Genomic DNA, 15,892 nt, shown 5'->3' with positions numbered 1-15,892 from the left:
TCTACAGAGGTAAAATGAGCACATTTGATTCATTTGATAATGTTTGTTGATTACTTTTATATGCTTTGTAACATGTTTGGCACTGAAGCTAGAGCAAAGAGTATAAAATAAATATGGTAAGTGGTACGTATAACCAGAGTGTTTACCTAGCTGACTGAGTAGAAATGGTAGTTAAGCTGACTTGTGAAAATGAGGAATGCATCTAAGATACAAAGCAGGTACTTGTTTTCATAAAGAACAGTGAGAGATTTTCTAGAGTATGGAAGGTAAAGGAAGCCCAATGGAGTGCATGAAACAACAGTCAAAGTATTTACAAAGTCAACAGTCATAAAGTATTTACAGAGTATATGAAGAAATTTGGTTTTCTAAGGAAAATGGAAAACTGTTATCATTTTAAGCCAAATAAAGGCTAATGACTTTCAGGTATGGTTTTGTTTTTAGAGTGCGGGAAATCTAATCCAGGACCTCTTCCCTGCTGTGCAAAGACCATGCTACCAAATTATACCCTCAATCTTTCTCAAGCTAGTTAGATCCTATCTTTTAAAAAAGAAAAGTAGGAAACTTTAACAATCTTCCCCTCTCAGTTAAAAGCATAATTAAGCCTGTATTCCAATTTCATAGGATTAATTATTTATACATATATTTTTTTATTATATTCAGATGTAGTATAAGAACACAAACATAGAATAGGAACAGTAAAATAAGCAGTACTTAAAAATTTAAAAAAACTTAATACAAAGCTTTTCTCCATTAAAAACATTAATATTTCACAAGATACAATTTACTTATTCTTTATTTTAAGAATATTGGTTTCATTTTAATTCAGTATTTCAAGGACTTAGTACAAGGTTCAGATTGAAGCGTTTCATTTTTATGTACTTCGTATATATTGCACTAATATTTTCATTTGATTCTAGTCCTTCTTAATGTGCTTTACCTAGAAAACTTCTGTGTTTTCCTGTTAACAGACTGAGAAAACTTTTTTATTTGAAACTTTAGCATGGTAATAGGTTGTTTTTTCGGGCCTGGAGATTGAACCTAGGGTCTTACGTTTGTTAGGCAAGGCACTAACAAACATACCACTGAACTGGAGTCTCTCTTTAGCCCAGAATATCTTTCTGCCGTAACCTGCAAAGTAGCTAGGAAGTGCATGTTGCACTGTGCTTCTTTTTTTTTCTTTTTTTGTTTTTGCTGTTGCTTAAAGTTGGAGATAAGATGCAGTGGTTTGAGTGGTGCTATACCTGCCTGCCTATTGAATTCATACTTATTTCACTCCTTACATTTTTATTATTTTGTACATACCTAAGTGTGAGTGTGCATGTGCCACAGCACACATGTACATATGAAGGTATATTAAAGTCAGGTCTCTTCTCCTTCCACCTTTTTTGTTGTTGCTTTGAGACAAGGTTTCTCTGTATAGCCCTGGCTGTCCTTGAACTCACACTGTAGACCAGGCTGGCCTGGAATGCAGAGATCTGCCTGCTTTTAATTCCACAGTGCTGGAATTAAAGGCATGTGCCACCATGCTCTACTTAGGGTTTTATTTTTATTTATTTTTTTATCTCTACTTCAGGCTCTTCTCATTTTTGAGAAGGGCAGTAGATTCAGAACACTTAAATTTTTTTGTTTTGTTTTAATTTAAAAATTCACCTCTAGGTTAAATGTTGTCTTTTGGTGCTATTAAACATCTCCTTTGTTTGCCTTGAAGGTTTTTGTAGCCATTCTCTTACTGAATGACAAGTGTAGTGATGATGCGTCTCTACAGAGGTCTGCTCTTACACAACAGTGATACTCTGCTGTGTAAACTGCAAAATATGGTAGTACATTGGACACGGAGAAATGAAAGAGTGTTTTTTACATCATAAGCCCTTCTGCCTTTCGTTTTTCATGTTGATCTTTATAGTTTTTCTTGTCTTTGTCTGTCGTGATAGAGGGCCCACTCTGGGAGACACTAATAATAATTTTTAAATTAGCTTAATGAGATGAGCTAGAAGGTATTAAGATAGTCCTTGAGTGAAATAGTAGGGATAGTTGTAAGCATGGAAGTAGACAGTTGTGAGATGCCTAGGCCATAAATTCCAAAGGTCGGTGATTGGACAGACGATTTTAAGAAAGACGGCGTCTCTCAGGGGCGATTGTGCGCATGGTGCCACTGTTTATTTTAGCCAGGGCCACTCGACACTAGAGATAGAACAGGCTGAGAGGGATTGAGCCCATTGGGGACATCCTGGACTTGATGTGTTTATGAGGCATCGGTGACAGATTGCGAGATGAAAAGCTGTGAAACCTATTAAGACAGTAAATATGAAATTGCATGGGATGGTATGTAGCAAGAAAAAAGAAACCTGTAAATACAGGGATAAAATTAAATATTCTACAGCCAGGTATTTAAACTCAATGTTTTTGTTTTGCTTTATTTTGTTTTAATTAGGAGTGTATGGTGATGTACATCGAGTGAAGATTATGTTTAACAAGAAAGAAAATGCCTTGGTGCAGATGGCCGATGCGAGTCAAGCTCAGCTAGGTACTGACGGGGGGTGGTGCCCCCTTGGCATATTCCTTCTGAATGAGCAATGTAGAGCTGTTTGGGATGTAATTTTTCAGTTGCACTTCCTTATGGTAGTGTTTTCGTTTTCATTTGCACCTGCTTTGTTTGAGACTCTGAAGTTCGTTATCTAAAACACACAACACATTGTTAGTGCTTACAGCTTGGGCTCTAGGACTTTCCCATTCACTTTAAACTAATCAACATGATTTGTTTGTTTGTTTGACATATCTATGGGTCTTCATTTTTCTTTTAAAACTGAAAAACTGTAAGAGAAGAAATGAGAATATCCCTTTCCCTCTAAATTAGGTTTTCTAGAACCGTTGCATAGTTTAAAAGTTTTGGCAAATTTCCTAATAATGATACAAGAACATATCCTTCCCAGGCACCGAAATAGCTACTCAGATGTCTTACACAAATGCTTTGCTTAAGACAAGTGTGTGTGTGTGTGTGTGTGTGTGTGTGTGTGTGTGTGTGTGTATACGGATATCCTTGAGGGTTTGTTATGTCCCCTGTCTAGAGCTTACTATACTAGCACTCTGCTCAGAAATTACTTTGTTTGCATCCATAATTTTTAATTGTTTATATTATGAAATGAAGTTGTTTAATATATTTTATGAGCTCTTTAATTTCTTTTAATTCATAAAATGTTATGTGTGGGTATTTTGTCTGCGTATTTGTTTGTATGCCACATGTGTGCTGGCAGAAGCCAGAGAAGGCCTTGGATGCCTTGAAGTGGAAAGACAGTCTGAAGTGGACGCGCACGTGTGAGCACTGAGCATGCGCTCTCTGAAAAACTGCAGTGTTCCTAACCTGTGAACCTCTTCTCCAGCCCCCGTCCTCTTGAATTTTAAATCTTTACTCTGATCACACTTTTAAATCATTAAATGAAAAATGGAGTTTCAGTTTTTCATATTGAGAATCTTAATATTCAAAGTTTTCTTCCTGTACAACAGCAATGAACCATCTGAATGGTCACAGACTTTATGGAAAAGTACTTCGTGCTACACTGTCTAAACACCAAGCTGTTCAGCTCCCTAGAGAGGGACAAGAAGACCAAGGTTTGACTAAGGACTTCAGCAATAGTCCCTTGCATCGCTTTAAAAAGCCAGGCTCAAAGAACTTCCAGAATATCTTCCCACCGTCAGCCACTCTACATCTTTCCAACATTCCGTATGTATCTAATAAGTTATTTCAGTGATTAATCTACACGGTGTGGCTTGTAAGAAGCAAAAAACGTAAAACTGTTCTAAGCTTAGTAGTTATCTTGGCTACTAACTTCTTTCATGCTGTAAAGAATCTATATATATTTTTTAAAATTTTGAAACATAATATTTTTATTTACATCATTTGTTTTAGATGGTAAAACCAGAACTTTTCTTTGTATTGTGCTCAAATGCCGGGATGGCTGGTGCTGGGCACATAATCTGAAATAGTACCTTTTCTTAATTACCCTCACTGCTCTAAAGATGAGATGGTAGTAGAGTACATGTAAATTTATAACTGTTTCCAAAATGCATGATAGTGCATAAGGAGTCCAGGAAAAAAATGTATTAAGATTAATCTGAGATAAATATTGTGAACACATTTGCTCCGATTTGCACACATTAGATGGCCTTGACAGAGGCCTTGGCTTTGACACTTAGACTACCAGTTTTTGTGCTTTTTTTTTTTTTTTGGTCTTTTTTTAAAATTAATTTATTTATTTTATTAATTACAGTTTATTCACTTTGTATCCCAGCTGTAGACACTTCTCTCATCCCTTCCCAATCTCACCCTCCCTCCCTCTTCTTCTCCCATGCCTCTCCCGAAGTCCACTGAAAAGAGTTCTCCTCCCCTTCCATTTGACCCTAGTCTATCAGGCCTCCTTAGGACTGGCTGCATTGTCTTCCTCTGTGGCCTGGTAAGGCTGCTCCCCCTTCAGGGGGAAGTAATCAAAGAGCCAGCTCCTGAGTTCATGTCAGAGACAGTCCCTGTTCCCATTACTAGGGAACCCTCTTGGACACTGAGCTGCCATGGGCTACATCTGAGCAGAGGTTCTAGCTTATCTCCATGCATGGTCCTTGGTTGGAGTATCAGTCTCAGAAAAGACCCCTTTGCCCAGATTTTTTGGTTCTGTTGCTCTCCTTGTGGAGCTCCTGTCCTCTCCAGGTCTTTCTATCTCCCCCTTCTTTCATAAGATTCCCCGCACTCTGCCCAAAGTTTGGCAATGAGTCTCAGTATCTGCTTTGATACCCTACTGGGTAGAGGCCCTCTGTGGTAGGCTCCTGTCCTGTTCTCTGTTTTCTTCCTCTTCCAATGTCCGTCCCATTTGTCTATCTGACTGAAGATTGAGCATCTTACCTAGGGTCCTCCTTCTTGATTAGCTTCTTTACGTGTACAGATTTGAGTATGATTTTCCTATATTATATGTCTAATATTCACGTATAAGTGAGTGTATACCATGAGTGTCTTTCTGCTTCTGGAATATCTCACTCAGGATGATCTTCTAGAGTTCCCACCATTTGCCTGCAAATTTCATGATTTCCTTGTTTTTAATTGCTGGATAGTATTCCATCGTGTAAATGTACCACAATTTCTGTATCCATTCCTCAACTGAGGGGCATCTGGGTTGTTTCCAAGTTCTGGCTATTACAACTAAAGCTGCTACGAACATGATTGATGATTAAGGATGTTGAGCATTTCTTTCATTGTTTCTCTGCCATTCGATATTCCTCTATTGAGAATTCTGTTTTCTGCACCCCATTTTTAATTGGATTACTTGATTTATTGCTGTGTAACTTCTTGAGTTCTTTGTATATTCTGGATATTAGCCCTCTGTCAGATATAGGGTTGGTGAAGATCCTTTCCCAATCTGTAGGCTGTCCTTTTATTCTGATGACAGTGTTCTTTGCTTTACAGAAGCATTTCATTTTCAAGAGGTCCCATATATTGATTGTTGATCTTAGAGCTTGTGCTGTTGTTCTGTTCAGGAAGTTGTCTCCTGTGCCAATGAGTTCAAGGCTCTTCCCCACTTTTTCTTCTAACAGGTTTAGTGTGTCTGGTTTTATGTTGAGGTCTTTGATCCATTTGGACTTTAGTTTTGTGCAGGGTGATAAGTATGCATCTATTTGCACTACTGTTGTGAGTTTCTATTATCTTACTCTTCCTTTAGGATAAGCTATTATCACAATAATTTATGATTTTGTACCTAAGCTAAAAAAATAAATAAGGCTTACTTCAATATTCATGCCTACTACAGGGGGATTTTTTTTGTAGCACATTAATGTGTTTAACCACTCTGGGCTGGGGAGATAAAGAGCCTATGTTTCTGATCATACCCTTAAAAGTGAATTATCAGCATTTGAGAATTTTCAAATAAGTATTTTAATTTTTGCTTCTGTGTTTAAAGTGAGCATAAATGTTAGTTTTTGAAGGTATTGCTTTGATAGACATTTCCTCGCTCCTTTGTACAGCTGTCAGGTAATAGAACAATATCAAGCAATCTGTCTAAAAATTTGGCTGAAGCATTCTGTGACATTAGAACGTAACATAAGATGTAAAACCACTGTGCTCACTGATTTACACAATACCTTTGCTGCTTTGGAGCTGCATAGAAAATTGAGTACGGCTGGGTGCAGTGGCACATACCTATGATCCCAGAACTTGGGGAGGCAGACGGGACAGCCAAGGCTACATAAGAGAAACCCTGTCTTGAAAAACAAAACAAAAACAAACAAAAAAAGCTGGTTGAGGTGGCACTCACCTATAATCTGAGCACTAGGAAAGGTAGAGACAGGCAAATCTCTGTGAGTTTGAGGCCAGCCTGGTCTACAAAGAGAGTTCCAACCAGCTAGGAGTACATGGAGAAACCCTGTCTAGGAAAAGAAAGAGGTAGGGGTAGCAGGGGGAAAAGGAAAGTTAGTTGAGTGCTTACAAAGAGATTGACTACTTCACATGGCATTAAATATTTAGTCTCTGACCCTTCAAAGAAAATTTATTGTAATTCCTTAATATAAAAAAAAACACCATTTTTTTTCTACTTTAAACTTACTCATGAAAGGGAGAAGCTTTGGAAATAGTGCAGAAGTTGTGGGAGTGTGTAGTTATGTGTGTACAAATTAAAAATCAAGGGAATGGGTGGCTAAAGTTTTGGGAACATAATTATCAAGAACATGAACTAGCTAGTAAAGAAAGTAATTATTTAAAATAGTCTTGAGGGGGCTGGAGAGATGGCTCAGAGGTTAAGAGCACTGGCTGCTCTCCTAGAGGTCCTGAGTTCAATTCCCAGCAACCACATGGTGGCTCACAACCATCTATAATGAGATCTGGTGCCCTCTTACTGATGTGAAGGGTGAAGGCATACATGCAAATACTGTATACATAATAAATAAATAAAATAGTCTTGACTGCTTCATTTCTTTGCTGGCTTACAGTCAGGCTTGATGAGAATCTTTTCATCTGAGTTAGGCAGTAAAATCAAACCTTATGTCAACTAGGCAAATGCAGGAGTCACTTTCAGAAACATTCCTAACATACATGGATTTTAAAATGTGTCAGCTTTCTGGATGGTGATGACGCACTCATTTAATCTCAGCACTCAGAGGCAGAGTAAGGCAAATCTCTGAGTTTGAAGCCAGCCTGTTTTAGAGTGCATTCCAAGACAGCCAGGGCTACACAGGGAAACCCTGTTTCATAAAACAAAATGTATCAGCTCATCACTATGGACTATCTAAATGAGTCTGTTATTTTTAGGTGCCTATTTATATCTGTTTAATTAGTTGATTGGCAGGTTTGTTTGTTTGTTTTGTTTTGTCTTTTAACATCTGCACCCAGGGGCTAGAGAGATGGCTCAGAGGTTAAGAGCACTGACTGCTCTTCCAGAGGTCATGGGTTCAATTTCCAGCAACCACACGGTGGCTCATGGCATGCAGACAGAGCATTGTATACATAATAAATAAATATATCTTTAAAACAAAAATATCTGCACCCAGTTCTCATGTATGGTCAGCAAGTTGTCTGTCGTTGAGCTAGACGTCCAGCCTCTTAATCTTGAAGCTTCTCAGACTTGAGACCTTTCTACTTCATCTTCTTGACTAACTGCGATTGTTGGCTTTTACCGTTATGCCCAGCTTATTTGTTCCTTAAATATAGCACATTCTGCAGGAGCTGGTCACCAATTATATTGTACATAGGACATTATATGTGAGGGAAAAAACGGTATTATTTCCTTTCAAGTTCTAGGTTTTATGCTGGTGCTTTACATTATCATTTTATTTTATCTCCATGAGAACCTTTTATTTTAATGATTTTATTTTATTTTATGTGCACCGGTGTTTTGTCTGCGTGTTTGTCTCTGTGAGGGTGTTGGATCCTTTGGAACTTGAGTTACAGACAGCTGTGAGCTGACATGTGGGTGCTGGGAATTAAGCTTAGGTCCCCTGGAAGAGTGGTGCTCTTAGCTGCTGAGCCATCTCTTCACTCCCCATAACTTTTTTTTTTTTTTTTTTTTTTTTTTTTAATGAAAATCCCAACCATTTTATTTTACCAGTAAAGTCTCATGAGCCAGATGCTGGGGGTAAAAACCTGTTAGCTCAGAGAGGCAGAGAAAGCACCTAGCTGACCTTCCTCCTCAACTCAGACTGGGATGGAAAAAAACCAAAGGCTTCTTAGCTCAACTGACAGCCCAGGAGAAAAAGGCCCAAAAAACCCAAGGCTTGCTAGCTCAAAGCCCAAAAAGCCAGGGAGCTGAGGAGCTGAGGCCAAAGCCAAAGCCAGAGCTTAAACTAAAAGCTTTTTTCTTCTTCTCTTAAACACCCCTCAGCTCAAAGTCCCTCCTACTCGTTAATCTGTGTCAGCTGGTTTCTTGCTCTGCCTCTTGACCTAGGGTTTATTAAATCCGGTGTACAGAAAACTCTTGGATTAAAGGTTTGTGTTAGGGCTGGGTGAACCACACCATAATCCCCTGTTTACAATAAAAAGTTCTTGGATTAAAAGTATGTGATAGGGCTCAACCACACCAAACAAGAAACAGGGTTTTAGAGTTCACTGTTTTGGGGTTCACAATGGGATCAAATACCCTGTAATACCTAACAACCTTTTTGTTTTCTTGTTTTGCTTTTTATCTAAAATCTATATAACAATAGTGCAGTGCTCATTCACATGAAGTACATTCATATTTTTGTGTAACTATCCATTCCTATCTGCATCACCTTTTCATCATCCAAATTGAAACCATCCCAATAAGCAATAACACTTTTTTTCTGTGAGCTCTACTCTGGTAGGTAACTGTTCTGCCTCTTAGTTTATCTATAATAGCCTTTAAACAAAGTCATTATTAGCTCCAGTTTATTGGTGATACTCAGACTCAGGAGGATAATTTATTCAGGTGGGTATATAAGTGAGTAAGGAATACAGTGTAAGCACAGATCTGTTTCCCTTAAGAATCAGTGATTGTTCTGTGTTGTGCTTGTCCTTTCATTGTGTGACTGTGTGATAGACCTACTATATTAGTTATTTGTTTCTATATAACACTACACCCAAACTTAGCAGAGTAGTAAATATTTATTATCTCATACTTTTAATCAGGAATGTAGAGATGTTTCAACTGGGTGATCTCTTGAGTATGTCTCGTAAGGTTTGGTCAAGATGCCAGGCAAAAGAGTACAAGAGAATATAAGCTCGGTGGCAAAGCTTGTACTTAGCATGTATAAAACTCTGGTTTCAGTTCTTGGCACATTCTGTCATTTCTGTGATATCCTAAGTGTTACAAAGGGGCATGTCTTTGTAATATGGGAGACGAGCCAGATGTAAACATTCGGAGGTGGATGTAATTAAAGACCGTCTCAGAGACTGACCACCCCATACACATTCTGAATTACCTTGAGAGCTGTTCTAGGCTCTAACAGGACACTGAAGCTTGAGAAGTAGCTTAGTGTTAACTGCTAATGCCAGTAGTGTGAGAGTAATAATCATTTTGAAAAAATACATACAGTTGTTATTTTTTATTTGGCCTTTATATAATTTTCACTGTCTCCAGATGTGTATGTATCAATTTTGACTGTTGTACTGTGATTTGAAAAGCTTTGGGGATATAAAGTACTCTAGAGATTTGGTGATAATCAGAGCTCATGCTAGATTTTCTTGCAAGTGGGCTAATGTACTTGACTCTGATATTTTCACAGCCCTTCTGTTACAATGGATGATCTGAAGAAGCTGTTCACAGAAGCTGGGTGTTCAGTGAAGGCTTTTAAGTTCTTTCAGTAAGTCCTTGGTTTCAAAAAGTAATTAACATTATTTAACATGGTTTGCAGTTTTTTTAAAGTATTCAGCAAAGTCCTCTGGTAGGAGGAGAGGTTTAAACAAAGTGAATTCTAAGTACTTGTGTGTGCTGTTATTTTAGGAAAGATCGTAAGATGGCACTCATTCAGTTGGGATCTGTGGAAGAAGCGATCCAGGCCCTAATCGAGCTTCACAATCACGACCTTGGAGAAAATCATCACCTCAGAGTTTCCTTTTCAAAATCCACCATCTGATCTTTCTGTGAACTTTTCTCCGTAAACTGGACCATAATTTCTGTAAAAATCTTCAGGCACAGACTAAAGCAGCTCAAGACCAATTCTGCCTCTTTCACAAAAGTAACTCTTTGGGAGTTTGATTGGTATTCAAGTACATTCAAAGCAAAAGATACTCCTTTTTTTCCCCCCTCTCCTTTTCCCCACTAGTGTATGATCAAAGATTTGCATTTTCTTTGTACTACCATTTCTATGAAAATGACTTTCAGGAAAAAAAAAATCAGGAAAATATTTTTTAAGTAATTTAATTCCCTGAATTAGATTTCAAAAGGACAGACTTCTTTAAGTTTGGGTCCAGATCAGCCTTACATGACATTTCTAAACGCCTTTGTACTTTGGGAAATTTAAACATACAGACTTTTACAGTTTCTTGATGTAATTTAAATCATCTGCAACCAAGTTTTTAACGTTATGATTCAGAAGTTTTCCCTGTAGAAAACGATGTTCACTTATAAATTACATCAGGTATTTGTATCTATTGATAGTTATTACACATAGACACATGGAGTTATATTGGAAACAGGATTATAAACACGCATGCTTTTTTTTTCCCCAATGATTTCTCTTTTCCCCACTGTATGACACTCCTTTGAATAATGCATATCTTCTCTTGACTATTTGGAAAAGCAAAGTGTTGCAATTGTCCCCAGGGAAATAGAAGTGGAATTCATCCTAGATCTATTACAATATCAGAATAATTAGTCATGTTAGAAAAAAAAATCATGCATTGAATTTCAAAATGACATTTGTCAAGTAATGTAATGTGATCTTGGAAAATTTTAAAAGAAATAATCCTACTTTTTATAATTGTTTTCAGAAAAAAAAGTTTACAGTCTTAAGGAAAAATATTCAGGTCTATCATATGGTTTGACAGATTTTTTAAAAGTTATTTTTGGTAAGGTCTTCTTTTAGAAAAATAAATCTCAAGGGTTTTTTGTACCACTATCTCTAATACTCAGTATCTCTAATACTCAGAATTACTGTGTATTTACTTAATTTCTTATTATGTGCCTTATTATGTGCTTAAGATATAATAGATTAGAAGAAAGATAAATTGTGGGCTTGGTGAGCATTCTGTTATTTCTTTCCCTGTGTTGGATTTTAAGGGTTTTGGTTGTTTTGTTTTTTTCTTTTTCATTGCAGTTTTAAATGATTTTCAATAAGTAATAGTTTCTATTCAGATTTTTGGTGCTTTGGCGTAGTGATGGCTAGAGAAGAGTGAGTGGTTTGGGAATGACTCCGTGTGCACCCGTAGGCCTCTCTGTCGTGGCTGCTGGTTGCTGCCAGCCGTCCAGTCAAATCCCACTGTAGACTGAAGCCTCAGTTTTGTATCTGTCTAACCTTTACTGCCTGATACGATTTGTCTCAGGATTACTTGATTCTTTCTCGGCACTCAAGTGAGAACTTGATTTTCTTTGTTAACGAACTTCATTACTGAATGCCCACATATTTGGAGTATGAGAAAGTGGGTTATTTTTTATACTCTGACCCTCTTACTTTTTTGGTTGAATGTAAAAGTACATGTTACTGTTGCTTCAGTGATTGTATCTTGTAAAATTGCTTCTTTTTAATATGAAACTGCATTTGTTAATTATTCCTTCAATGCTTGATCAGTTTTTGAAATACAGAATTTGTCAGAGGGATCAATTTTGTCTGCCCCTTTTCACTTTTAATATTCTCAGAGTGGATCATCTCATCTTTTATTTCAGTTTTTACTTTCAGCTGTTAATTTGAACATTTTTTTAAGAAAGAAAGAAAATTTTATAGAAACATGGAAGCTGAAAGAGATAATTACAGGTTGTTTAATCAAATCAGAATTCCATCAGCGCGAAGCAGCTGTGGGTAGAGTGCAGGGAGACTCGAGGTTGGCGGGGAGAGCCGAGAGGGCACACCCTTAGTGTTGGCTGAGTGGACAGCTGTGGGAATTCTCCTGTGAGTTGCCCAGTATTTAAGGTGTATTTTCACCGGAATAAGGGAGGAGAAAAATTGAGATGATCTTCCCAAATTTGCTTCTTTTTTTCTTTTCACACAGACACTATATTAGTTTTCAGTGGTGTTTTAAATTGGATTGCTTCTCTTCTTTTGAGCTGGGAACTACTATGTAATTATTAATTCACGGCACTCAGAACATCCAGCAGAAGTGTAGCAGAAGTTAATGGTAGCAGAAGGGAAATATAATGGTGTTGAATGTAATTCTGAAGTAGGGATGGCCTTTAAATCTAAGAGAGAACATTGAAATCCTTTTCAGGGATTTATGTAGATATGTGTGTGCGTGTGTGTATAAATAAGTGTATATACATACACATACTCTTTTAATGTTATATATACATATGCACATTACGTACATTTTAATTTATTGACAAAATTAACAAAGATTTGGGAACGTAGGATATACTTGCTTTAAAAGAACATGTTTGAAGCCATCAGACTGTGTCTAAAATTAGCATATGGATGCTGTCCGTATGAGCTCTTTACTGTTTAGATTACAGAGGTCTACAGTGTTTTTGTTGGCATAATTTTTTAAGTATCAGGGTGGTGGAAAAATGGAATCTGTGTATTTTTATTTCGGCATGCACTTATTTGGTATCTTTTAAGCAATGGTTTATTTTTGCTGTTGATCTGTGATATTGCCTTGCTGAGTTAATTTTACTTTATTTTGAGGAGTGTTATCATACCACTTTTCAAGGTATCCTTACTTTTACAAAGATGTATGTTCAGGACTTAAAATAGCAGTACACATTTAATATAGCGCTATATAGCAAGATGTTTTACTTTGGGATTTAGATAATTCACATACTGGTAAAATGTGTTTTGTGACAGATGAGAATAGACAAATCATACAGTCTTTTTATTGACAATTTGCTAGAGGTTCAGGATTATGTGGTATCCCCACAGAATGTCATGATATCTTTGGGACTAAATATTAGAAGCAGCTCTTTGTAGCAGTGTTTGAACTGATTGTTTTAGAGTCACAGTTTCTGTATTTTTAATTCCTTCTTTGTCTTTACCTGCTGTGGTGATTAAGGGTCCTGTTGCAGTTTAGGAATTAGCCCTTAAGAGCCACCAAAATAAATGCTCTGCCTGATGTAGCAAGGCTAGCATGAGACTTGTTCTGCAGTCTAAGATCACAACCATCAGCCTCCTTCGGTACTACATTTATTTCAGTATATTATCATGCAGTTTTTTTTTTTTGTCTAGTCCCATTAAATATTTTTCAACAAAAAATGGCAAACTCAGAAATAATGATTTTTTTTTGTGCCTCAGTGAATCCACTTGTAAACTTCAAGCTTATCTCTTAGAGAACCCAGTGTGTACTGCTATTTTTACAACCAAAAAGCATGACTATGATTGGAGCATTTTTCTCAACCTTTTCTTTGTCTTAATCTATTGTCAATGCGAATAAAACTGCCAGACTTAAACTATTTCACTGTTGTGCTAAAACAAATACAATTTAGATTGTACATAATTTTACAGTGTAACTCAGCTATCTTTTTAAGAATTGTATTAGGTATAAGACTGCTTGCAGTCTTTTTTCAGAGCAAATCCTAACAGGTACTTGTGAATTAAAAAAGAAAATCGCAGAAATGTTAACGGGGGGGAGGGGGGGTCGTTGCTTAATGGGAGAAAAGCAAAACAGGACCAAAGTTTATGTGCCTTCTTCAGTAGTCTTAATTGATCTTTTCTTCCTATTTGAGACTAAGGTAGCATTGGTTATATAGTGTAAGAGATTGTTGTCCCACAGACTAGACATATAAGCAAATAGTTATAACTGAATAAACAAAATCTCAGTTGCACTTTGCCTTCAGCACATAATGCAGAGCATTGTACCTGTTCAAGAACAGAACTGCTCTCAGGCTTTATGGTAGTCACCTTAGCTTTTACAGCCTGAGGCACATGTTCCAGAGACCAGAGACTTTGGTGATGATAGCAGTCAGGACTGAAAGCTGCTTATGGCAAACTTCACCTAACACTGTCAACAGAATTATGTTGTTATGTTCTTTGTAGTAGTTGTAAGAACAGGTATTTTAAGTAGTTTTTTTTTTTTAATTTTGCTGTCATTAAGACTATCATACTCTAGTCTGTTTTATGTGTTTTGTTTTGTTTTATTTTTTTCTTACCACTCATTGTTACCCAGATCTTTAAAAACACATCCCATCTCCAGGAAGTACTAATTACAAAGATTGCTGACCACACCAAGTTTTACATTGAAATTTCACCTCATTGCTCTGACCAAAGACTGCGTGTTCTATGAAGCGTTTTCCCAGAGCTCTTTTCTGAAAGATCCCATGCAGAGCGGCCTTTTGACTTTTTCTTTTCTATTGGTGAGTAGACTGCTTAGAGAAAAACGGGAGTTTTACCGTGAACAGAGTGAGACAACAAAGGTGGATGGTCGTTTTCAGTACTGTATTTGAGGGGGGGAATAGCACAGCTAGAGTCTCTAACATTGTCTAGTGTTTTACGTGGTCTGTTCATAAAATTCCCTTTTTCTGTTTTTAAGAATGTTCATCTAACTGAAGAAAATGCTGTAAATATTTGTAACAACATTTTTTTAAACCAGGCCAAAAAGAAAAAAAAAAAAAGGTTTTCGGGAACAAGTTAACATATAAAGTGGTTTTATATAAAACAGCAATTGTCTTGTATATTTTGATAAACAGCAGTACCAGATTTCATTTGTAATACAGTTTGTGGTATTGGAAGAAAAGGATTCTGTGATTGTCTAAGTGAATTATGTTATAAATGCAAAGAGGAGAAAATATTAAAAACCATATTTTCTAACTGTGTAGTGCATGGTTAATTCAAGCCTCTGTACACTACAATATTAACCCCGTCTCCCTTCGGGTTGTATATTTGATAACTGTTACTTGGAATCTCAGTCTCTTTTCCTAACAAGTATAGCACTGTAGCATGCCTTTTAATAAATGCAATGGCATCTGTACTCTCTTAAGATTTTTCTGTGTTCTGGTCTCTGTACTTTGGGTTCCCCCTTGTGTTACCTGTAATGATGTTGTATTTTCTTTTTATTCCCATAGCCATACATGTCAAGTTGTCACACTGGATTAGCAAATACTTAAATAACTTCAAAAACTGGAATTTAAAGAAAAAAGCCAAAGTCATCTGCTCTTTGGGTGTAATTCTCATTTTAAGGAGCAAAGTACTTCTCTGATCTTATAATCTACCACCATGTCAGGACATCCTCCAACTCGCATATTGATTTATATGCGAACTTGAGGTTCCTCCTCTTCCCTTCCCGACTTTGTAAACAGCAGACCTGGAGTATAACCTTCAGTGAGTTCAGTGAGTCCTTTGAGTTAAAGGTTAACAGTTACTAACTGGCAATATATTGCTACTCTGCAGACAAGCACTGTGCTCCTTGGTTCTGTAAGGCATTGCTGAGTTCAAGAGTAGTTGTGTCTGTTTTAATCTTTTACTCAAAGGTCGCTAGGAAGTAGGGATTCATCTTCAACAAAATAGAAAATTTTATAATACTGCTCATCATTGTCAGCTTACCCATACGATTTATTATTTCCTTAAATATTACTAAATAAGTATTTCAACCAAAAAGGGCATATATGTTTTTTTTTAAGATAACCCTATAACCAAATGAAACTGTGATCAATTTGACTGTGAAATATGTACGCAGCAGAGGGCTTAAGGTCATTACCAGTAACCATGCCAGTTTGGAGCATGAGAGGACTAAGAGACCATACTTGAATTTTCAGTTAATTGCAGTTCTTCTTGCCTTTCTTCGATACTGTCTGCTGCATGTGGGTGCTACGGTTTTATATTCCCAAGC

The 15,892-nt window shown here is 36.9% G+C and overlaps 1 protein-coding gene across 5 annotated transcripts in view; it reads left to right on the top strand.

Moving 5' to 3' along the window:
* Ptbp3 (polypyrimidine tract binding protein 3) overlaps positions 1 to 15,043 on the top strand; it is a 79,856-nt gene extending 64,813 nt beyond the window's left edge. For all 5 annotated transcript variants that reach the window (XM_060381144.1, XM_060381143.1, XM_060381141.1 and 2 more), the window contains 4 exons: positions 2,432 to 2,524; positions 3,502 to 3,718; positions 9,709 to 9,786; positions 9,927 to 15,043. In XM_060381144.1, coding sequence (XP_060237127.1) covers positions 2,432 to 2,524; positions 3,502 to 3,718; positions 9,709 to 9,786; positions 9,927 to 10,059 — 521 coding nt within the window. In that variant the 3' untranslated portion in view covers positions 10,060 to 15,043. The remainder of the gene's footprint in view (positions 1 to 2,431; positions 2,525 to 3,501; positions 3,719 to 9,708; positions 9,787 to 9,926) is intronic.
* The last annotated feature ends 849 nt before the right edge of the window (positions 15,044 to 15,892 follow it).

This window comes from Meriones unguiculatus, chromosome 3 (assembly GCF_030254825.1).
Source record: "Meriones unguiculatus strain TT.TT164.6M chromosome 3, Bangor_MerUng_6.1, whole genome shotgun sequence".
Classification (NCBI taxonomy): domain Eukaryota; kingdom Metazoa; phylum Chordata; class Mammalia; order Rodentia; family Muridae; genus Meriones; species Meriones unguiculatus.
This window is presented reverse-complemented; position numbering and strand designations above follow the sequence as displayed.